We start from the raw sequence: 25,315 nt of genomic DNA on the forward strand, positions 1-25,315 counted from the left end.
CCTCTTCTGCATTGCAAAATTGCAGGGGGTAAGGTTGCGTACATTATATTTTTACTTATTCACCCAAAAAAATATTAATATTTTTGCCATTAAAAGGTAATTGGGGCTAGTAAGTATTCCAAAGAATACTATCGATTCTGCAACAAAACACGAGTGCCAAGGACCCATTAGCAGCATAGAATTAAAACAATTGAGTCCAGATTTATTTTCCAGGTGGGTATTTTCCATTCCCAATAGCATAATGCCTATAGAGTTGAGAGAGACAGTTTTGAAGGACTAGTGCTGTGCAAGATTCATGTCATTAGCATCTAAACTGATATTTTCTTTTTTGCTAAAGACCAGCAGAGATTATATTAACAAGAAAAAGAGAAGTACAAAATTAAAGTCTAGGCATCCAAACTGATATGTGTAAGCATAAAGATAAAGATTCTGACTGGCAGTTCTGAGTGTTAGGAGTCTAAGATTACCACAGCTGTACAAACACACACCAAACTAAGTTCATGCCAAATACAAATTAAAAACAACTTTTCAACACTGAAAGTGGACAGCCAGTTGCATGGAATTAGTGACAGTCAGTTCCACTGGATTTTACATCTTCCTTCTTTTAGCTACTGGAACTTTGGCTTCAGCTACAGTTGGAGCAGCACAATCACCATTGTTTGCCCGAGGAGAAGAAATACCAAACATCATTTCAGTTGTTTTTGTAAGAGTAGATACCAACATTGCATCCTTTAGCTTCTCAATTGTTTCAGAGAAAATAGAGTGTCCTTTTTCATACTGCAATACAAAGAAGGAATAAGCTACATAAGTTCAACGGTTTTAAAATTACAAGAAATTAGCTTAACAAATCTACTTAACACACATAGCATGAAGAAATGAAAAAATAAGGAATATATTAGCTTAACAAATCTACTTAGCACACATAACATGAACAAATCTACTCAAAATAACATATTTACAGCATGGACTAAGCTAGCTCTGCTTAGTTCACAGGTAACCAATATGAAGTGCACTACACAATGTAAGAAATATTACTCTAAGAATAATGTCTAGAAACTAATAACACCCTAAAAAAAGGAATAGATAAAGGCCCCTAGGCTAAGAAGGGGGTCATTTAAGCAAAAAGAATTTAGAGTTGGAATGGTGGTGAAGTTAACCATATGAAAACCAACTTTTGAATGGTAATGGTTATGAAGGTGATAGAGTTCTAGACTACTGAGAGATGGTCATGGTGGTTGTATCAAATCCATGATTACAATTAGGAAATGCCTTTCACACAAGAATAGTCATGGTTCAATAAGTATCTAGACTAGAATACCAAACTTGTGACCATTTAATTCATAGGTCGATGTAGGAGATCTCAAATGATTATCTCCCCCCCCCCCCAAGTTTTACTATGATTTTGAAGTCAGTAGGCGACACCAATCAACAAACATGTCACCACTTTCATGACAGACCAATATCACAAACATAATATGAAAGTGTTGACCCAATCATCCTCCATAAGAATCTACATTAACGACCTCTTACACCACAAAACAGAAAGATAGAAAACAAAGAATTTGAGACATACTGCTTCAATCTTGCCAAGAGCATTTTCCAACTTCACAGCTAGTTGACGATTCTCCTCTCGCATGCTTTCAACCTGAAAACAACATAAAGACGCAAATAACAATAAATCAACAAATCATTTACCATAGGCAAAGACAATAAAACGAATTATGAGGTTAAATATATGTAACCTTTTTCTGGGAGTCTATGTACATCAGCTTGTACTTGTCCTTTTTCATCTGTGATTTGATATCAGCAAAACATAGATTCTGGGCTCCCTGCTTTCACAGGAATGGATAAGATACAATATTACCAGAGTAAGAACGAATCTAACAGTTAAACCAACGGCCACTAAGAACAAATCTAACAGTTAAACCAATGGCTTTGAAAGATATAACAAATAAAATACCATGGCTTTTGGTTCATGAATTTTTTCTTGAGCTTCTAAAAGCAGAGTCAGATAATCAATTTTTCCTTCCAAGTTACGAATACCCAAGTATTCCTCCTGCCTCTTTTTCTCCTCAGAAAAGTGGTGCTGTTCTTTATCTTGGTGTTCCTCTTCGTCACCGCCACGTAAATCAATGGTTTCAATCACAGGCTCAATATCCTTGACCTGGGTACTAGAAACCGCATTATGAATGCGTTGAGACCACCTCAAGACAGTAATTGAGTTCGCCGACTTTTTCCTTCTTGAACCCATCTCAGTAACTTCTGTTGTCGCCTCGGTGCTTGATTTGGCTCTTTTTCGCGAAGCAGCTGAGCTTTCAAGCTTGGACGACTATATGGACATAGTTACTAAATTAATGAATCAAAATAAGGAAGTCCTAAAATTCATTTCACTTGCATGACAGAGATTATCTGTAAAAGATCCATGAAACAACATAACAACAGTAACAGAAATTTTAACTAATTAATGATCTCAGAATCCATATCTCAGTTCTATCTCATTTTGGAATCAGATGTGAATACAAGATCAAAACAAACACAGCATAACAACAACCTTATACTCATGGCACAAATTTAGGAAAAATGGAAATGTCATTCCAAGGGACCAATGCTTAGGAGATTGTCCAACAGCCCAAGTGCAAATGTGACTCCATGCCCCTAAACCTTGGGGAGAAAACCTGAATAGCAGCTTAACTTGACAGAGTTTCAAGTGGAAACAGAACCAAACCATGACTGTAACAACTAACATGTAGCAGAGTCAGTCTTGAGTTGACTGAGTAAAAAAAACAAAAGTTAACAAGGAATAAAGAAAAACAATTACTTGCATGCTGTAATCAACTTCGAAGACCTTCATCTTCCTAACTACCTGGGGTTAGCTGCAATGCTGCACAGTTTCTGTAAGCTTAAACTAATAGATCTTCACGGTTCATATTTTAATGGGTTTGCCAAGTAAGCAGAAAACATGGTTTCAGGAAAATAATAGGAAAAAAAAGGATATAAGGTAAGTTCACACTACAGTGCATATTAAGAACAAAAAAACTAGCTCCTCTAACAAACTCAACTCATTCACAGAAGAAGAAAGTTGAAGAGGAAACATAGAACTACTTACCATTCATCGCCATTTTCAAGATCGGATCATATGTTGAAAAGGAAAAACATAAGCGACAAAATATCATGTTTGAACCACAAACTAAGAACAACAAGCAAACCCCCCTTCGCTTCCAGAACCCCCACCTCCTCAAACCCAAAAAAAAAAATAAAAAAATTCAGCTGAAGCAGGCAAGCATCAAGAAGAAAAAAAAAAGGAGGAAAAACCTGATGTTTCTTCATATCGTCAGAGATTCTCTTACCCGTCTCTCTCTCTCCCTCTCTCCCTCTCTCTAGTTCACTCTCTCCCTCTAAGTGGTAACTAACAAGAAAGCAAAATGATCGGCTCCGTGGCTCACCCACCATTTTCATGAAAAGAATAGGTATTTTAAGGGCATTTTAGTAATTATGCTTAAGGTCTGCAACAACCAATGGATGCCGAGGCATGTCATTGATGTCAAGAGAAAAGCAAACACGACGATGAAAGTGCCCACTCCTGAGCTTTATTCGACTCCTCGGCAATTGCGCCTTAGAAAGGAGCGCTTTTACGATGTTCACACTTTATATATCTCTCCGTTGGATTGGTATTTTTTTTTTTAATCTTCTTCGTGATTTCCATCATTTTGGGACAATTAAAAGAAACCGCATTAACTTCTGATGCGGCGGTGATTACGGACAACCTTGTTTTTCCAGTGATGAACGGGTGAGATTTGATCGATATATGGGACCCACAAGTGTGTAAAACTGGGTCCGACAGAATCATCATTACTCTTTTACTCTATTAAGAACCTGAGGCCCTGAAGTAGTAGACTAGTAGCAATACCAACTTTATTTTTTTGGTAAGAGCAATACCAACTTTATTACGTAATGGAAATATGGAATCGTATGTAACTTATCACGTATTAGTATCGGATCAAATATGGGACAAGTATCGATCCGTATCATACAGTTTTGCCTAAAAAAACACCGATATTTTATGGTATTCTGACAATTATACCCATTGTCCGTAACATTCACCGATCTGGTATCGGTTAGGTATCGGTATCAGTGTTGGCTGATACTGATTCGGATACCTAAAACATGACCAATATGGGATCAAAAGGTCTTATTTTTCACCAAAAATCACTTATACCGTTTGAGGTCATACTACATGCAAGGCTTTAATTGTTTTTTTAAATAAAAAATATGCATTTTCCATGGTTGCAAAGGTTTTTCATGGATTTTAATGCAAAAAACTTAACAAAATTTGCAATTTATGACTGTAGAATTGTAAATTTAGATAGGATTTTCTTATTTACATCTTTCAATAGATTTGTTATCTTACTTTTTTGCTCTTGTTTATTCTTAGAAGTTATTTAATACAAAGATTATAAAAGATTGATTGTCAAAAAAGTTGGAAGTCATCCAATGGGACCATTTATGCAATTCGTATATGAAATGATTGAAAAAACTGTATACAACGCACAATTAGAGATTGTGTAGTGAAAAAAGTAGGTTTTGGGAACCATTATCCCCTCCAATTCGTTGCCTGCTCCAATTACTCACATAGGAGCAAAAATGATCATCCTACCCCCTGCCCGAACACACTGCCCAAGGTGGGGTAGGGTGGTCATTTCCACTCCTATGTGAGGAATTGGAGGAAATTGAAGCGGACAGCAAATTGGAGGTGATAATTATTCGATAGAGCAAACCTTGAAGACTCCCAAAAAAAGGAAATGAGGGTTTCTAGGGTTATTAACAGAAATGGGAAGAATCGGCCAAAATGGGCGCTCCAGATCGTATCAGCCTTCCTTACCCGCTCCACTTCATGTGATCAGAATCAAGAAGGAATCCAAATTGGGACCAACTGATTTTCGATTCGAATTGGCAGGAATCACTCTCTGATTCCGATTCTTCAAACCATGATTAATTTGTAACGTGATTTTATTTTTGAACAAAAACCCATTGAGTGTCCGGGTGAGCTTATCCCATTTCTAACTATAAAATCAATGTGCCACTTACAAGTTCTTATAAGGTAGATTCTTATTCAAACACTTTTTGAACATGAGATGACTATGACAAGTAGTAATTCCCATAGACTGTTATAGTCACATGGTTTTAGAAATCAGATTGGAACCGGTGGAATCGACCATGAATGTTCTTTGATCTTCAATTGTTGGCCATTTTCCCTTCTTTTAGTTAGTTAAATAGCAGACTATGGATGGAACTTAAACTTTAATAGCAAGTTCTAAAAGTATTTTGATTGAAAAACACTAAAAAGATCATAGATTGATGAAAATCTTTGCTTCATCTTCTCAATTCTAACTTCTAGGTTTCCAACTAATTCTAATCAATTCCAACCGGTTCTAATAATCCAATTCAAATCAAAATCAATAAAGGCAATCCCATATCTGATTCCTGATTTTTAAACCTTGAAATAGTAATCACCTACTGCCAGACTACTTAGAGCCAATGGTGTATACATTCCCTAAGTCCCCGGCACTGAAGGATATAAACAGGGCTCAGAGAGCACTCCAAACCAACGGGAATAGATGATTCTAAATCAACAGGTAGTACTTCACGCGATGAAGGGAGAAAACTGCTAAGCTTAAAACTGCAAATGCAAGGGTTATGGTATTTACACAATAGCACTACATTGCACCGATTCTGCATCATGATTGGATTAAGCTGTCGGTGTCCCAGATTCATCTCTCAGTGGCATTTGTTCTCAGGATCTCCATTCAATCATATCCCCATCTCGCTGCAAAGGATCTTGATCTACCAGGAGTTTTGCAACTGTAGCATTGCCTCAAAGGGAGTTTGGGAACTAACCCTTCAAATTCCTCGCCTGCTAAACAATACATATCAACAGACTCACCTTAATCACTTCAAAAGATTGTCATTGACACCTCCCTCAGGCCGCAGCTAAGGCACCTGAGCATGCAGAGCCAATACTGCTACATATTTTATATGGTTGCAGTGACTAGAGATGAGGATCAAAGAACAAAAAGAGAGGCAGCTACTGCCAAAATTTGAAGAATGGTAAGATGAGCCTTCCTACTTTTCATTCAAGAATCCATTTTACAAGAAGCAGTTCTAGTGGTTGTATCGAAATCCAAGAAAATTATTGATGTGTTATCCTTTGTCCTCAGATTTCTTGCCTCGCTCAACACCAAATTTGCAATTCTCTCTGTCAAATTCTTTTTGTCTGCAGCATATCTGTCCTTCATCTATGCATCCACACTTTTGTCAGATTTAAAACATTCAGTGTTCGTAGGGTAAATTCAAAGAACCGAGTAAGAAGCAGTCTTGCATACATACCTGAAGTATAAGCTGCACTGCCTTCTTGATGCTCATAACATCCCAAAGGCCATCACTGCATTATTTGCACAAAGGGGGCGTGTGTCACACAATTGTAAACAACTAATTGCAATTTTAAAAAAAAAAAAAAGTCATCCCCTCCCCCTCTCTTCTTTCACCTTACAATTCAGGTTGTAATGTACCAAGGGCGCATAGTATTTTGTTTGCATTTTTGCCAAGAAAGTTTGTGCTTTAAGAGGGGTATAACAATACAAGGTAAGAAAAGAAGCATATTGATCAAATGAGAGATTTCGTTGAGAGGAAGGGTTGTGATTTGATCTTTCTTAAAAAAATTGAGTTGGAAGCAATGTTGAAAACAAATTAAGACATTTGATTTTCTGAATTATAAATTCCAAATATATGGATTGAGTATTGGGGGTGGGAAAACACAAGAGGAAACCAACTCTATTAAAGAATAGGCCAAATGTTCTCTGTGCCGGGGATGCAGGCTGCACCCAGACACATGGGGGTGGGCAAAATGACCACCCTGCCCACCTAAATGGCAGGCCCATGTGTCTGGGCGCAGGCTGTGCTGCGGCACAGAGAACATCAGCCCTAAAGAATATAGTGATAACACATAGGCCACAAGATTAATCAAGGGAAATAACAGCTGCAGCCCTGGCTGAAGACCCTAGTTCTGTTCCATCATGCCTTCTCTAAGTTGTGACTAACCCTCCGAATAGTTGTCATGTATCACAAAAAAGGTCAATATTCACTCGACTTCTGGCCCAGCCCAAGATGTGGACATATCCAACATGGTTAACAAGAGAACCAAGGATCAGGAAAATGAGCAATTTTTCATCATTTGAATATTTGATAACACATAGGCCACAAGATTAATCAAGGGACTCCCCCGGCCCTTCGAAACATCTTAGTCGCTTAGGAACTAGAATAATCACATCAACGAAGAAGTGACGTTAGTCATGTGGCGATACAAGAATATTTGTAAAGAAAAACATAATTGAATGACTAAAATGAGGCTACTGAAGAAGCATTTTCCATAAATAAACCGGAAGCATAGAAGCATATCAAAAGATTCAGAACTGAAATCACCTTGCCATAAGAACAAATGCCTTGCTAGCTTTATCGATGTGCACAACCTCACTTATGTAAGGCTCCGAACTAAAGCGGGAATCTTGTTCTTTCAAAAATTTGTCTCCAAGCATCCGGGCTAGGTTCAGACCTAAGCAAAAAAGTCAAAGTTTTACACGGTTAATGGATGATCCACAATGCAACTTGTACAAAGATATAGGAACTTGAAGCATCACCGCATAGGCGTGTTTCCCCATCTTTCAATGGTTGTCCTGTTTGTTTCAAGCGGACTCTTTCGGACTGGCTGGTTACTCTATGGTCTTCTGTCATCTTGATTTGCTTGCCATCAATACTGCCAAAAAGAGAACATCTGAATAGGCAGAACAATAACAAGAATAACTCCAAGTACGGTAACCAAATTAGAGGAAGTTAATCTGAGAGATCAGATAAAATGTCACAGAAGGCAGCGAGACAGTTAAGATGCCTTATGTTTTTAGTATTCCAGAACCTTCTGAAATATTTTCAAGAGGACCCAGTACATTAACTTCCTATTAGCTAGAGCTTTCCAAGTGCTTCCCTAATTGCAATTCTGTAACTTTTTGCTCCATTGTTTCTCAAACGTACAGATGGATCACCTTACATCTGCTATATCTAGTACTGACAATCAATCTCTAGATCATTTGTAAGTATTCACGCACAAAACTTTGAATAATATGCTTTCATACTTCCACTGAATGTTTAACATACTATGATATTTTCTTGGTGCAAGATCTAATATCAAATTTTGACCTTGTATGAGTTCACTTATGAGGAAAATATCACCACTTTCAGCATACCACTCAACCTTGTCTTCGAAGTTCTAAAATGCCGATGCAAAACCAGAACTTTGGGTAGTCTTGGATGAGTGCAAAGCAACAGTTCTTTAAGGGATAGATCGAAATATGAAGAAAAAAAGACCAAATCACTGTTCACAGTACTGTCCCCATGAACAGTGTCACAGCCCATATTTACCTTGTGTGAGGATGCTTTTTAGAAGATCTTGTGGGCCCATCAAGTGAAGAAAGATTCTATCCAAATGCCTGCCATAGTTTAGTTTCTATTTTTCAGTTTTAGAAAGTATATTTTATTTCATTGCAATAGAATCTTAGGTAGTTTCTAATTTCAGTTTGTTACTATTCTTATTTTGTTCTCTAAAATAGAAGTTTCGATTTTGATGTATGGCAGCTAGGTTTTATAGGAAGTTTCTATTTTGGTTGTAAGCTACTTGTTAGCAAACACTTTCTGTTTTGTAACACATTCTTCTATATAAATACGGAGCAAGGCTGAATACAGGGGACGGTTGAAGATTGAAGAAAATAGAAAGCTATGGCTTGGGCTGTGGGATGCGGCAACGGTGAGAGGTCATGGGTGAGAGACCCTGAACAAAAAGAATCTCCTATCCCCCTTCCATATCCCCTGCTTCTTCTTCTTCCATACCTTTTTATGTTCTTCTTTCATATATAATCAGAAAAGAGAAATAAAAAATTCAGTTATTCAATTTTGTTCTTCCTATTTTATTGATCCTGCTGCAATCAATCTCCCACTGGTTCTTCCCTGTTTCGAGGTCGAGTTTGCATTAGATTCAGCTATACATCTAAAAGCAGGAGGACCAGCTACTAGAGTGCTCATGTTAAGAACATGTTTGATATATGAAGCAGTAAATGGTGTCTCATTCAAAAAAAAGGTGCATATAACTGGGAAATCATTTCATTCATAAATGAACTTGTTACTGAGAAACCTAACATGCACAAAGGGTCTACTTCAAATTCGTCAAACCACCAGTGCTTAAATAAAATACCAATGCAGACATTAAATACATAATGGTGTTTAATCGAGGGTAAAAGATAACATACTTCAACACGCAAGCAGAATCTCCAACATTTGCACATTGTACAAAGAACTCTTCATTGCCATCAGCCCAAACCAAAAGCAATGTTGCAGTGCACCCCTGAAAGGAATTGTTTATCAAACTATGTACAACTCTACCATTAACGCTTGCAAGCACAAAATTTAGTTGACAAAAAGATGCACGATATAGGAATATCCACTTTCAAGAACTGTAGTTTATAGTCACAAGGAGATACTATTTTCATGCCCACCAGGCATCACCGGAGATACTATAGTTCTCAGAAATAGACTTATTTTCTTGCCCACCAGGCATCACAGGAGATACAATTTTGACTTCCTAATGTTATTATGGAAATGAAGCATTATTTCTAGTAGACATTATTATGGAAATCAATAATGGAGAACTTTTGCAGCATTTGGGAGGAAAGAAACAACCATATATATAGGGAACAGATGAGGTCTGTTAGCAAGATTTGTGAGAGAGTTTGGATAAGGACAGCACATTGGACTTCTAACCAAGAAATATTCAAAGGCATACGTTTTGGGTATATTATGACGGAAATGGGCGCAGGTGGTGAGATCCATTGCAATCAAGAGGAAATTAGATATGAATGGAAAGCACAACCAGATTCTGCTGTTAAATTAAATTTTGATGGGAGTAGCTCAGGCAATCCAGGTCCATCGAGTATTGGAGAAGTTTCAGGGACCATAACGGGAACGTGTCGTTAGTTTTCTCAGGCCAATGGAAGGGAGGATTCTCATTCGGCTGAACTCAAAGCTCTTATTCAAGTTTTATCAATTTTTGGTTAACAGCTTTGGACACGTCTTTTCATTGAAGGGAATTCGGCTTTTGACAATAAAGCTGATGTCCATAAGCTCCGCTTATTGTTGGAAGCCAGCACATCTAATTTGGAAAGCTAAACCACTGTATGAACAGGAGAAAATCAAATTACATTTTCTAGGAGACTAGAAGTGCAAACTCCTTAGCAGATGCTCTAGCTAGTGAAGGGGTCGGGAGAGTATTTACATACATAGGGCCATATCCAATTGACAAGTGAGAGCCTTTCTGAGGTCCCACCCACGGGAGGTAGGAAGACGTATTTTTGTTTTTTTATGTTGTAAACCTATGATATCCTTGTATATTGTTAATCTCAGATTCAAGTTTTTAACTTTGTGCCCAATAACGTTTCATCTTCTCTTTTCCTTCTTCTTCTTCTTCCTGCAACTCCACCCCCCACCCCTGCTACTGGTCCCACCTCCCATTTCCGCCCTCTGCAACTCCCCACCCCCCGCCACTTATCCCTGTCCCTCCCTCACCCCCACCCCTGCTGCTGGTCGTTTTAATCCGACCCAGAGGATTTTCTCCTCTGCTATCACCACCAAACAGCAGAGGACAAAATCCTCCCAAAAAAATCTCCACAAATGCCGGCATGCCACCTCTATCCATTCCTTACAAACTCTCTGAACTCTCTCAAATCATCACTTCATTCACCAGAATCCCTTCAAACCAACTTAAACATCTGACACCATAATCGACATCTCAAAGCTTACCACGTACAGCAAAGTACAAATTTTGAGATTTGAGTATGAATTAGAGTTGCAATCATCCTCAAAGACTCTCAAATGCCCACTCATCATTTGCTTGAAATATTACACCTAATCTGTTACCCAAAAGTAAGCTCTTCTCCACAATCATATCCACCAAATTGATCCTCTTGTCTTTCACCATCAAATAACTGATGCAGATTCATCAGCAAAATAGGCTTGTTTTATTAAGAATAAGTCTAGGGTTGGGTTCTATACATGTTCGGCCTTTGATCCCATGGGTTTTTTATGTAATAGGCCACTTTTATGGGCCTAAAGTTGGGGTACATGAGTTGCATACGGGATTAGTCCTATACTTAGTTTATTTTCATGTTTTTGAATGTTCTAAATTGAACCGGTCCAAAGCTGGTTTGAACCAATGGTTCAATTTAAGTGATTTTATTAGTTTTTCTTTTAGTTGTTTAGCTGGGCTGGATTAGGACTCTATTTTGAGTCTATTTCAGTTTTCTAGTCAGTTTAAGTTAGCTAATAGGTTAAGGATAGGGTTCGGCCTTTCCTTTTAGTGTCTAAGTATATTTTTGAGTCTTCTATATAAGTTTGTAAGGGAGGCCAGCATTGAACACGAATTTGATTAATAAAAATTAGCTTTATGCTTGCTGCCATTGCTACTGCTCCTTGTGAGATTGCATCCATGTGGGTTTATTAAGGTGGAAAGAGTAGGTGGACTCCTGCAACTCCTTGCATCGTGAAGATCGGGAGGTTTTCTCACAATTGCTCAAGCTGTTGTTGTTGGGGATCTCTTCAAACCAGTAAGCTATTTTAATTTCAGTTATTGCCTTCTACTTCTCATCCTCTAACCTAAACCTACCTTCCCCATCGATCCAATTTAGATCATCAAACCAGCATCATCCTTATTCCCTCCATCAATCATCATTAAACTTCATCCACAGCCTTGATACTTTACTCGACAACAACCCTAATTTCAATTCTCCATTGCAGCCTTATAATCCCTGAAACCCTAATTAAGCCCTACAGCCCTAACTTCAACCTAGACCTAACCACCCATCAAAATCTGATCTTTTTATTTTCATCTCACTCCCCATACTGCCATTAACACTCGACCAGCTCACTTTCCCCAAATTCCATCTCTAAACCCTAGATTCTGAAAACACCCAATTTTTATAAGGCCTCTAACCCGAAACCCTAGATTTCCAACTTCATCCAAATCAAACCAAACTTACATTAATAGACTCCTAAAAACCTGCACATCATTACCAAATAAAACCCGAGCTCAAAACCCTAACCCTAACCCTAATTCTGTCCTAGTTTATCTATTCTGTCCCATTCGGCCAGCATAGTTAAAACTTTGATTTACCTGGCTCCTAGTAGGTCTCCTACCTATCTAGGACTACATTAATAACTCTCCCACCCCTTTGGTCTCCCCCTCCTAAATCCTGATCATTTCAATTTGTGATCATTGTCTTTGGTCTCCACTTTTGTTTCCATCCTCCTCAGACGAAACATGATGATCATTCGCTTTCTCATCAACCATAAGTCTTTGGTTTGCATTCCAAAACCTCCAAAACCTTTTTCAACCCACTTCATTTCTCTTCTTCATACTCGCCTTCCCCTCCCGCACAAAGAATATAGTGAAAGTGGAGCACAAGTCACAGTGCCACAACATCGTTCTAACACCCCCCTTCTATCTCGAATACGAATAGCAGGGCTGAGAGGTATTGGCTTAGGCCACACATGAAACCTTCGCTCCCTGTGACTCTGTGAGCGCATCCATGGGAGGTAGAGTGCCAAAATAAGCGGCATTGGAGGTTAAGGAGTTGTTTCTCTCCCAGTATACTAAATCTTGTTTCCCACTCGCATCAATAGCGCAGAAAAAACCGTTCGTCTCCGAATGCGGTGGAGATCAAACCCAATGGCTCCAATGACTATTAACAGTAATAGCAAGAGGAGAAGAAGCAGTAGAAAAAATTCCCGTACATCCATTTCAACACCCTCATCTTTGTTACACCAAGTTTAATTATATGACACTTCTCCACTTCATCCATCCTATCTTAATCCTCTAGGCAAACGCCATCATCAATGTCGACCAGTTTATTTACGATTGATCCCAAATATCTAAAGTAATCACTTTGAGGGATCTCTCTCCCACCAATAATCACCGTCTCGTTATCCATCCCGGAGTTGCTAAAGTTACACACCATATACTCGGTCTTAGTTCTACTTATCTTTAGACCTTTTGATTCCAAGGTTGAACTCCATAATTCCACTTTGGCATTAATCCTTGCTCGTGTCTCATCCACCAAAACAATATCATCTGCAAATATCATGCACCAAGGGACCTCATCTTGTATGCCTCTAGTTAGATCGTCCATAATAAGCGCAAACAAATAAGGGCTTAAGGCTGATCCTTGGTGTAACCCAATTGAGATTGGGAATTCACTGCCTTAGCCCCCCGCCATTCTAACGCTAGTCACCACATTAACATACATATCTTTAATTATGTCAACGTATTTACATGACACCCTTCTCTTCTCAAGGATATTCCAAATTAACTTCCTAGAGACTCTGTCATAGGCTTTTTCTAGGTCTATGAAGACCATATGGAGATCCTTCTTACCCTCTCTATATATTTCCATGAGTCTCCTAAGTAAATTGCCTCAATTGAGGATCATCCGGGCATAAAACTGAATTGGTTTTCCGAAATAGTAGTCTTCTTCCTCAGGTGGGTTTTCAATAACCCTCTCCCATAACTTCATTGCATGACTCATCAACTTTATGCCGAATAAAGTTTCACTATATTCTATCAAAAAAATTGTGAAGTCAATGGGCTTTCTAACCGCCTTTATTTTCTCACCGATCAATGCCTCCCCCCTTTACTAGTAAGTGGCCTACCCCGGACTCCACTCTCACTATATTCTATCAAAAAAAAATATTATGGAAATAAAACTGTACCTATTCAACTAGGGGTGCAACTGATATTGCAATTGACCCAAACTTGACTAAGCCAACCAACACAACTTTTAAGCCAAGTTGGATTAACATTTCAGACCCCAGGTTACTCTATGGTGCTTTACTTGAGCAATAACTCCAAGCCTGATTGCACATGCTGCATTTGTGCATGTGTGTAAAAGAATTTAGAACATGGGTCATAATGTGGAAGAACTTGACCACTAGTTAAGTTCATTTAACTTGCTTTTACATCATATGGTATCCCAAGCTTAACCCAACTTAGCCCAACCAACAGTAGCCAAAGTGACTATCCTAACCCAACCAAACCAAGGTTAGACTAGGGTTAATTAAAATACACTCAGGTTGGGCATATGTAGAGAATCTCAGGTTGATTAGCAGAACAAGCCCGGTATAATGTGCTGGGGTAGGTAGGGTGGGGTTGGTTTCTGAGCCACTGAAGTTGTCTGCAGGCACCATATCCTACATGTGGCTACATCTACTCATGAATGATCCAAAAAGGCCAAGAGTTCATAAAACTAATAAGAACTCTAAATTCAATCAACTCCCAGAACACCCTAGGAATACATCCATTAGGGATTTTCGCTGCTGCAAGTAGTAAAAACATTATCAGCAACAGATAAAACTGTAGTTTCCAAATTTCTTATGTCACTCTATTAGTTATCTTAAGGGACTTTAGCAAAAGGAAAATGAAAATGAATATGCCGAATATGAAATGAAAAATTAAGGGACAAAAAATGGAAAGAATATTGAGAGGAAACATATGTCAGGAGATTGACAGACAGATTTCAAAGACATAACTTGGAGATTCAATGTACCGCAAAAATATTTACGAAAGCAATGATAGGGGAGAAAACCTCATACGAATGGTTCATAGATGCTTCTGTCTGAGAATATGCATCCCTGAGCACATTTGAAGCATCACAAAGGGAAAGAACCCTCTGTCTTTTTTCCGAAACTGACAAGATATTTGCAACCATCTCAGGCAGCATTCTGGGCAACAAATAGTAAGACTATTAACAATTAAGTACCGTAAGCTGCCAATTTGTAAGGATCATTAAACTAGCGACAAGGTAATACAGGGAGGAGTTAAGGAGATAAATTTTTCTGGGGGCAGTCCCATAATTTTATGCATATAAAAAGTACAATAGGACTTTTAAAAGAATGGAAGCAAATCAAATGGCATGGATAAGGGAAAATGTAATTGAAGGGAATGGTTTTTCTTATTATCAGCAATTTATACACCAATAGCAGGTAAAACAGAAATCAGGAATCAACCATGTTGTGCACATTTAAAAGACTAAAATAACCAGTCATTATTGACTCTTGAATTCAACTGATGTGTGAAATGTGAATAATGTAAGAGCCATCATACAGTATCCTTATTAGCTAAATCTGCCAAAAGATATAGCAATCAACACATAAATCATTTCCACTTCTGAAAAATATTAAGACTGATGCATGGAAATGTATTTGATGACCTTTTATTTTTATTTTTATTTTTTGAATCAATAAATCCACTATTCGCATTTAACTTACAGCCAACAGTAAGTCTGGATAATTAATTTTGGATAATCCTGAAGCAGTGCAAATTTTAAACCACATTAAACCCTTAAAAAAAACCTAGCACCCCCCTTTACAAGCACTATAGGTGAAAATCTAAATTTATTCATTCACAAATGGTATATATCCCATGACTAAGAAGCCAAAAAAATTGGGAAATTTTCATGTACCTACCCTGAGGTATCGTGTAATTACAAAAAACACCCCTCAGTTTTGGGAAATTTCATGTGCCCCCCCCTGAGGTTCTTAAAAGTTAACGCATGCCCCCATTCCGTTAGTTTAGAACTAACAGTGTTAAAATCAAGGGGTAAAGTGACAAAAATGCCCTTGCAAGAAAAAAAAACCTGCAACTCATCTTCCCCAAATCATTTAGGGTTTGAAAAAATGGAAGATAAGTTGCAGGTATCCTTCCTGGAATTCCAAGGACGTCTCTTAAGGAAAGAGAGGTATTCAATTTTCAAATTGATGTTTGAGTAGTCCTGTGAATAAATCTGATCACCTTTTACAACTTTCATTGTACTATGCTCTCTAAAGAGCAACTCTTCTCAAAATCTCAAAAGGTGCTGAGTTGTAATCCCATTCTAAGGATTCTTGTGGTTCCGGAGATTCCAGCTACAGGAGAACCAAGGCGGTGGTTGGGGCAGGTAGAGTAAGGGGCAAGAGATAGACCAGATTCAATATAGAAGGAGTAGAGTGGTTGACGAACCAGGGTTGGCGGTTGGGGAAGGTCAAAGTTCAAGCAAGCAGCCGTTGCAAGGTCGGTTTTAAGGGTTATAAAATTGAGTCCTAAAAAGATGCTTAGAACAGAAAAACTGTTCCAAAAATAAAATTGCAGAGAGAATTGCTGCTTTTCTTCTCAAGCGGCAGAGAGAATTTGATGGGGGGTTTCGATTGTTTCAGTTGTTTTAATTGTTTTCATCTTGTTAGTTGCTTAAGCTCTCCTCCCATTTCTCCCCTCTTCTTTGAATTCTTTCTGTTTCTCAAATCTGGTTTGGTGGGTTTGGGATTTTATTTTGTTTTCTGCATCCACCATTAAATTGCTTCAAAACATTCGCCTGCTTATTTACTTATATTAATAGTCCTTGTCTTTTGCCCCCCCCCCCCCCCAAAAAAAAAAATAGTCCTTGTCCTTGTCTGATTCCAGGAGATTTCTAGGAGATGCATACACCTTTAAGTAAATCAGATCAGGATGATGAATTGTTTTCCAGTGATTTAAGAAAGAAATTGGTTTTCAATTTTCATGGGTTATTTTTTATTTCTTGGGAATCTTATGATATTCCTGTTTTCTGAGTTGACGATATATTCTCTTTCTTGAATTGATGGTTTTTCTTAGCTGGAACTATCCCTTTTTGCTGTGAAAATGGATCTCCAACGTTGAGATACTATTGTTTTTCTTATGTTCACGGTTCACACTTCACAGGGAAAGATCTCACACCGGGAGAGAAATTTGACATTGAAGCTGCAGTCACAGAAAAGGGAATTTCATTTGCTTGCTGAACAGAGAAATTTTAGATGCTTGCAACTCATCTTCCCTTTTTTCAAACTCTAAACGATTTGGGGAAGATGAGCTGCAGGTTTTTTCCCTTGCAAGAGCATTTTTGTCACTTTACCCCTTGATTTTAACACTGTTAGGCCTAAACTAACGGAATGGGGGCATGTGTTAACTTTTAAGAACCTTAGGAGGGCATGCGAAATTTCCCAAAACTGAGGGGTGTTTTTGTAATTACGTGATACCTCAGAGGAGGTACGTGAAAATTTCCCCAAAAAAATCTGCAAAAAAATTCTCCCAAATTGTAAACCCTGTGATATTTCAGAAAGAGCAAATTTGAAACCAGAATAATAAAAATACAGTTGAAAGGGGGAAAACTAACTTGCTAGCAGCTTTGGCAGCTCCTACTCCACCATGCCCATCACATATCCCAAACAGTCCAAACTGCATAACACTCATCCATAGGGTATTAGCTCATTGAAGAAAATGAATTAAGTCTCTTCAATAAAACTAAGAAACATTGAACCTGTTCGGCTCCTGGAAGAGGCCATTGGTAGTAGCACATGTCTTCCATGGGAAGCCTTTTCCCTCCTCGACGCAAGGCCATGGGATCAGAAGCCATACCAACTCCAAAGGGAATTTGGTTTTCAGCATGAGCAATTTGAACCTGTAAAAGTGAAAAAAATTTGAGAAATACCTAAAATAAAATAAAAATGGTAGAATTAGCAGGAAATGAGGAGGAGAATGCAGGCATCAACAACCTTAAGATAAAAGCTGAAAATGGGTTCAGTTATACGTAAAAGTCTAATAAGATACACTTAGGAAACAAATGATTGTCGAACAGATATCCAGATCTACTTCTCAAATTAGCATCAACTGACTGATCAACAGTACAATACGAACTTGAGGTTGTAGTAATAAAATAAACGAAAAGAGATTAAACAGCAGAACTGAATATCCATCAATATCAGAAAATATAAAAGATGTCATATCATCAGAGTGCCTTCCCCAATCCCCATTCCTGGAAGTTTGCCACTCCCCCCCCCCCATCCACTCCAGCTAACATCTACATATATTGTAGAAAATAGTTCAGAATTTAGATCCATGCATCACCATCAAATTTATTGCAGATCACTCTTGTTTTTGTTCACAACCTTAATACAAGCCATTAGTATCCTCCTTATTAGCAAAGGAGGATATCCCCCTACCAGCACCATATGTAAGAGCACCCCCTAAGATGCAGTCTGGAGAAAGATCCCAGCCAGTAAAGAATAAAGTGAAAATTAACAATCACCTGATGCAAACTCAGGTTTGATAACCACAATTATGTGATCACAAGACGAAATAAATAACACAATTTAATGGTTGAGTAGCAATTCTGTAAATTCACAGCACAACTAAGATCCTTTGGAAAAGGATCAAAGGAGTTTGGGGCAAACCAGTTATTTAAATTTGAGGAAGTGGGGGGTTTTTATTTTTTATTTTTGGAAATTAAAATGAAGTGGAATTGAAATATAAGCAAGGCTCAGCACTAAGGGCCTTAGTTGTTATTAATGGCTTCTTCAACCTTAAAAAAGAAGAAGGGGGCGTAGACTAGACTTTGGCACTCTGCTCAGATTGAGAGAACTCTCTCCAAAGGGGTTCAATCAACCAGAAATTTTAGGATTAGGGTCCTAACCCTCAGCCCTCGTGAATACATTCAACAATGGGCCAAAAATTTCAGGTGCAAATAGTGGGAAATCCCTGAAACTAACCTGGGTGGTAGGTACAGGTTCAGCTCTGGTTGCTTGGTAAATCCAAACGGTAGAGTCACCCTTTCGAGCCCAAAGTGGACAGGATAAGTCGCCCACAATAAAAGTATTGATGCACAAAATCTCAGGCTAAAAGAACATGAATCAAGAGAGATCTAACTATCTTTTACGGATCTCAAAACTTGCACCAAAACAGTGTAACGTCATTAAAGAGACATAATAAGAAGAAAAAGGAAAGATGATGGAAGAATAACAAGGTATAATGGAAGCCAACGATATAACTTAAAGTTGATTCATTCCAATCTAAATCTGCCCAACAATGTATTATATGCATCTATTTAATGAGTTGTAAACTAGAAACCAAACCTATTCAAACTCTAAAACTGAAATAAAGTTGAACTCAAACTCTACTTCTACTTGCTAACAACTACTCTAACAACATAAAGATAAAAAGAAAAAAAGTTACATAACTATCTATAATTATCCCTATGCCAAACTGCATCACTACCCTAAAAAAATTTGACATGTGGATCAAGGATTATGCTTCGAAGAAAATAACAAACTCGGTTAAGTATGCAAACGACCATATACTAGGAGTGGCATTGTTAGGATGCCTCATACCTATATGCTGGCCCAGACCTGCCCAATTATTAAATGAAGAGGAGGTACATCCATAAGAATTTAAAAATTGAATAAATAATACATAATTTCAATTTTAATTATTTAATTACAATACTAATAATAATGTGTTTTTTAAGCAACAATCAGCTGGGACAGATTCAAGCCAAGACTGTAGGATGTAGTCTCTCTCAGTTTCTCAAAATAATGTAGCCGAAAGAGATAATCCCAACAGAATAGAAGATACAGGCATACAGCATCAGAGACACAGTAAGAAACCACATCATTTCAAGCTTAGAAGACAGAACCACCAGTTAAACCTACAATGCACCAATTCCACCTAAAAGAAAAACTAACAGCTCAACATAAAAGCCTGCAGCCAGTAAAACTCATCAAAACCCACCAACACGCTTCAACTGCCATATAAACCAACCACATCCCAACCAAACCTGACTCCAAAGTAGCAACAACTACATTGAAACAATGAATGAAACATGTATCTCAAGTAATACTCTTTAATGATGTCAGATGCATAACAGGCCGCAAAAGCCCCTCTCTTTGCTGGTGATCACCAGGCGTCCAATTGCCACTACATTCTACTACAAAATAGGAAGTTGGACTGGGCAGTCAGGTAGTAACTATGGGGACCATTCCTTTGATTCCACTATCTGGCTTCTGATATCCATACATGATCCCAAATACAATGGGGACCATTCCATTGATTCCACTATCTGGCTTCTGATATCCATACATGATCCCAAATACAAGCATCTGTAATGCCTCACTCTGTACTTATCTCAAGGGGGTTTCCAGATTGCAAGACAACCACACAGCAAAGTGTTGGGGATTTCTAACCCCACCTCCATAAGTGTTTTGATGATAACAAACATATAGACATGGTCTTGTATGTGTCTTTATGTCAACAGGCCAATAAGTCACAGAACTAGAAAGCACAAAGTAAGAAGGCACAAAGTAAAAGACATTTTAGAACAAACCATGGAAACTCAAGACCTTGAAGATGTGACAAAGCTTGTCAAGTAAAGAAGATATCAAAAGAGCTTTTGAAGATTGAAGAACATCACGTGAAGCTAGGAAAACAAGATGCTCGTGTGCACATACTTAGGCACTCACACATAAAGCATACGTGTAATTGCATTTGCATAAAATTAATGAAATAAGCATGTGCATCATTTAGGGACCTTAGGAGGTTATAACTAAACCCCCTATGACCTTAGAATATGTTAAAAATGGTTGGAGAAAGCCCCAGACCAATCCCCTCAGTCAAATTGTCGGAATCATGCACTGACTGAGATCCGGTCTGAGAATCCAGTCAACCGGATCTCAGGGTATGCATCGATCGGGAATCACAGCAGCCTCACTGGTACGTTCCCAGAAATGATCTGGTCGACCGGATCAAGTGGGACGATGATCCGGTCGACCGGACATCGACTGGATGCCACTTATGCCTTCAAACGGCTAGTTTCTCCAATGGCTATGATCCGGTCAACCGGATTGGTGAAAAATAGATCTGTTAGAGCACATTTTGCACATGTTCTAAAGGCCATTAATGAGCCTATAAATAGAGAACATGTCAGACCTTTTCATCCATCCACTACAGTCCAAAATCTAACTTTTGAGAAAGGTGAAAAGTGATTAATTGCTCTCATCATTGAAGTCTTGTCTATATCTGCATCAATCAAGGTTTGACTCAAAGCTTAAAGGATCTTCCCATGCTTACTCTCTAAGGAATAAATCTTATAGAAGGTCTTCTTTGTGCAAGCATTCATTTGCATCATTTGGCACTTGCAAGGAGTACACATCACACTCCTTGCCTAGGTAATTCTACCTTTATTTTCTTTTGCAATTAGTTTATGCTTTTAAGTTTATAAAGCACTGTTTGCATTAGCCTAGACTGTACTTAGGTTGTGCAATGATCCTCTTATCCTTAAAAGATTCGGATTCTCTTATCCTTAAAAGATTGGGATCCTCTTATCCCGTAGAAAAAGATTGTAAAGGTGTTCTTCCCACCTACTGTACTGAAAGGAAGTAACTAGTGAATTCTCTCAAGGTTGAAAGAAGTGGACGTAGGCTAAGTTTAGCCGAACCACTATAAATTTTGTGTGTTCTTCATTTGTGCAATTTCTATCTTTCTATCTTGTTTAAATTCAAAAAAATTTGAAAAGGACAAAAATTCACTAGTGATAACCTATTCACCCCCCCCCCTCTAGGTTATCCAACACAAAGAACCGATCAAATGATTTAACTCTGAACTTCAGAAGAAGCCCAACTCATTATTCCAATTGAACCAGATCACATGACATAAGCAACTAAAGAAACAGTTAAAAGGGGGGGAAAACTCTTTGAAACAAGGAGTAGACACTGAAATAATCAGCTTAAAACTATGAAAGATATTGAACTCTCTGAAAATGACAGATCTTGAACGTCGTAGGTTAACAGTATACAAAGTCCAAATCAGCTTAGCATCAATGAATCTGAACCCCCAGTTCATAACAGAAAACCAATCCATAGCAGTTGAACGAACTATGCCAGACAAGCCAAACCCACTGAAGTGATGAAATGCACAGCAAGAACAAACTTGCCATTCAAGATTGCCTTCTTCACTTCCGCACCTTAAACATTAATGTTTGACAAGAGTGCTTTAAACTTTTGCCCAAAAATGGCACCATGAGACAAGCAAAAATTGCATCAGAATAAGTTGATTTAGGCTTGCAAGTAAAATGTGTGCACGGGAGAAGTACTTGCATCAAAATAAGTTCATGAAGACTTGCAAGTAGAATGTGTGCATGGGAGAAATGCATTGCTCTTGCAAACCATGTCTTCTCATCCAGGAGGAGGAAAAGAAAGGAAAGCAATGGCACAGTGTCACTACATCTACATGACAGCACCATTATGTAATAATTTTACACATTAAGGTCAAAAGATAATACCCAAACTGGAACTTCTACTCACAAATATTCTTGATGAAGTGCCAAGAGTTATTATGTCTCCATTTGCAAGCTCGATGGGTTCACTCCATTGTCTACCACCAGAATCAGCATGGTGGATGGCCTGAGAATTCAAAAGTGTTCCATTTAGGCTCCCCATGTCCACCAGCTCCCATTTCAATGTCTGCCAGAGAATATGAACTGAATGCTAAGCAAACAAATAAACTATAGATAAAGCTCAACAGTTTCACACAGAAGACAAATCAAAGCAGACTTCAAACGCCAAGGCTTACATTCAAGTTCCAATTTATCATGGCATGCTTTCCCGAGATTTCTGAGTCATTCAGTAACATCTCACTGGGAGGAACTCTCCCCAGGGTCAGTGGAAGTCGAGAAGTATTCGTTGACTGTAAGGAGCAGCGAAGCCCACGAGAAGGGCCAGATATAACTTCCAGGGTAAGGCTGCTTCCTGCACTTCTAACAGAAAGATAGGATGACATGTTTTACAATTTCCACTTAAACATTTAAAAAGCAAGTAAACAAAAGAAAAGCCAAAACCAAATAATGCATATGATAATAATCATTCAAAAGCTAAAATTCATGAAAGTTTTCAGATGAAGGAATAAAAGAATACTTTGATATCTGATAGCCTTAGGCAAAGATCCATGATAGCTATCAGCAGAAATGACTGAGAGACCATATTTAGAGTCTTCTTTTTTAGCATGTTTTCCCTCATCAATTGAGCGGTGTGACACCAGAGGACGCTTTAGTGTTTGACCGACCAGAACATCTTCCGACAGATCAGAAACTACATCTAGAACCAAAGTAGCACCTGGTAGAATACGTAAAGGATAATTTGGGATTGTTATTCTCTTTGCTATTTGAGCAATTAGGCAGAAAGGCAGACGATGTCATCTTAATGATTAGGATAATCTAAAACCAATACAACATGACAAAAGAGCATACCTTGGGTTGAATGTGCATCAGTTGATGGAAGTCTCTGTTTACAGACAAGGCCACGTGCTCTTGGTGAGCCGAAGCTCCCTTCAGTTTGAAGATGGGACCCCTCTGAAACATAATTTCTTCCCAATTCATTGTTTTGGTTTTGGACCGAATCTGGATCATCAGAAAAGAGAGGCCTTTCTAGATCACCGACCTATAAAGGAAAGAGTCAAGAAACAGTGCAAGTCATTTATAGAGCAAAGACTGGTGTGGACATCTCATGAAATCATCCTTCCGGGAAGTTGGAGTTTCCAAGAAATTCATCATTAAAGGTGTAAAGCAAACACTAGATTTAACATGTGTGGTTTCTACAGATCCAAACACTATATGGAAAATGTAATATTGTGATGTATCTAAACATAAGATGGAAGCAGTCCTCTAATAGAAATGTTGAAACTACAGAAAAAATACACATTCACAGTGAAAGCCTTGCCTTAAGAAAGAGCTTGTATCTAGTGAAGTTAGACTTAGAATGCATTCTTCTTCCCCCTTCAAAGAAAGTACACATTCACAGTGAAAGCCTTGCTTAAGAAAGAGCTTGTATCTAGTGAAGTTAGAATGCATTCTTCTTCCCCCCTTCAAAGAAAGTACACATTCACAGTGAAAGCCTTGCCTTAGGAAAGAGCTTGTATCTAGTGAAGTTAGAATGCATTCTTCTTCCCCCGTTCAAAGAAAGTATACATTCACAGTGAAAACCTTGCCTTAAGAAAGAGCTTGTATCTAGTGAAGTTAGAATGCATTCTTCTTCCCCTTCATATAAAGTATATAACCCATAGCATAAAAGGATAAAGAACAGGAAAAGCAAAGAGAAAAGAAGCATGATATTACCTCAGCTGGAAGACATTCACATTTTTCTGCAAATGATGAGTCAACAAGGACTCGATGAGTTTTGATAAGTAGAGTGGTTCTTTGGGCAAAAAATACAAGCACATTTCTTAAGGTTGAGAGAGAACAAATGTTTACAGTCAGTAGCTAGAGACACTGTCAAGAATTATAGGTCTAGAGGGCTATGACTTACTTATTGTCTATATCAGACCTTGTCTCTCCTCACCAAACAATCCAACTGAAATAAATTTTCCAAAGCCAACCCCAAAGATACACATTGCATTTGAATAAAAAAAAAATTGTCCTATCTAAAAGATAAGTCAATCAGACTTTAACTGGAAGAGTGAATGTTTCCAAATGAAACTACATGGCTAAAGCATCCTCAAAGTTCATTCTTCTCATTTTCTCCTTGCTCTTACATTAATCTGAATGGGTTTTGAATCTTGATTGACATGTCAGAGCAAATAAAGTGAACCATAACATCTACAGGTCATTAGCCATTTGAATATCAATATAAAAGAAATTAAGTAGTTGACGTAGAATTTAACCAAAGTTCAACAAATACGAAACCAGCAATGAGGATAGATGCTTAAGAAAATGCAATAACCAGTTTTCCGCTCAATCAAGAAACTCAAGTCAGCCGGTTTTTTAATTAATGAAAAAATTAACATCTGATACCAGTCATTAATATTGATAATAATGCATATAGGAAGTGCAAAGCATCTATTTCAGTATTGAATGTCAACAGCTGGTTAAATCTCCTGCACAATAATGTTACCACTGGAAACTCCTACATGAAATCAACTCAAAACAATGCGCATTCACGATCACCAATGTCAAACGATTCACTCCATTTTCGAATTTTTCCAAAACCAGAAATGTGTTTCAAAATAAATTGTCATAAATTCAATGATAACTACAAGAATAAAATTGCAAATATGTGAATGGGAAACTTGAACAAACTAGGGCATTCAAATGAATCAAAATAAGAGAAAGAACAAGGGGGTAAAAATATTTGTTCCAGTTGGTTTTGGGTATTAAATTCAATTTACCTTGATCAAACGAGATCGAGAAGAAGAGAAGAAGAAACGCCATGGCTTAAATGCCAAGAGGATAAGGAGGATTATTAGAATCAGCATAAGCAGGAGCAGAACGACAATGCTCTCTGCCATTGGTATCGCCATCGCAGCTTGGAAAGGTAGAGCGGAAGAGGAGAAGAGCGAGAAGGGCGCTTTGAAATGGTCGCATTT

At 38.1% G+C, this 25,315-nt stretch overlaps 3 protein-coding genes across 9 annotated transcripts in view; all 3 read right to left on the reverse strand.

Moving 5' to 3' along the window:
* LOC122641399 (probable ATP-dependent DNA helicase CHR12) overlaps positions 1-1,500 on the reverse strand; it is a 38,500-nt gene extending 37,000 nt beyond the window's left edge. Inside the window, exon 1 of the mRNA XM_043834621.1 lies at positions 1,490-1,500. The gene's annotated coding sequence lies outside the window, so the exon portion shown is untranslated. The remainder of the gene's footprint in view (positions 1-1,489) is intronic.
* LOC122641403 lies at positions 390-3,414 on the reverse strand. 2 transcript variants are annotated; one of them, XM_043834629.1, is made up of 5 exons: positions 3,313-3,414; positions 1,961-2,329; positions 1,743-1,829; positions 1,574-1,645; positions 390-777 (listed from the first exon to the last, which is right to left on the reverse strand). In XM_043834629.1, exons 1-5 carry the CDS (start codon positions 3,325-3,327, stop codon positions 589-591), a joined length of 732 nt encoding a protein of 243 aa, XP_043690564.1. In that variant the 5' UTR covers positions 3,328-3,414; the 3' UTR covers positions 390-588. The 2 variants fall into 2 exon arrangements, with proteins under 2 accessions (XP_043690564.1, XP_043690565.1); XM_043834630.1 differs by lacking the exon at positions 3,313-3,414 and adding an exon at positions 2,864-2,995.
* A 2,264-nt stretch (positions 3,415-5,678) lies between these two features.
* LOC122644195 (protein phosphatase 2C 70-like) lies at positions 5,679-25,310 on the reverse strand. Of its 6 annotated transcripts, none has more exons than XM_043837808.1 (14): positions 25,118-25,310; positions 23,205-23,394; positions 22,873-23,070; positions 22,532-22,707; positions 22,264-22,422; positions 17,928-17,990; positions 17,451-17,591; positions 17,307-17,368; positions 14,737-14,865; positions 9,353-9,442; positions 7,692-7,807; positions 7,477-7,606; positions 6,385-6,439; positions 6,095-6,293 (listed from the first exon to the last, which is right to left on the reverse strand). In XM_043837808.1, the coding sequence occupies exons 1-14, from the start codon at positions 25,247-25,249 to the stop codon at positions 6,132-6,134; spliced, it is 1,803 nt and encodes a 600-aa protein (XP_043693743.1). In that variant the 5' UTR covers positions 25,250-25,310; the 3' UTR covers positions 6,095-6,131. The 6 variants fall into 6 exon arrangements, with proteins under 6 accessions (XP_043693747.1, XP_043693743.1, XP_043693742.1 ...); XM_043837807.1 differs by having other exon boundaries at positions 9,348-9,442; positions 14,730-14,865; XM_043837812.1 differs by lacking the exons at positions 6,095-6,293; positions 6,385-6,439 and adding an exon at positions 5,679-5,997 and having other exon boundaries at positions 9,348-9,442; positions 14,730-14,865.
* Between the last annotated feature and the right edge of the window lie 5 nt (positions 25,311-25,315).

The sequence above is a fragment of the Telopea speciosissima genome, chromosome 10 (genome assembly GCF_018873765.1).
Source record: "Telopea speciosissima isolate NSW1024214 ecotype Mountain lineage chromosome 10, Tspe_v1, whole genome shotgun sequence".
Taxonomy (NCBI): Eukaryota; Viridiplantae; Streptophyta; class Magnoliopsida; order Proteales; family Proteaceae; genus Telopea; species Telopea speciosissima.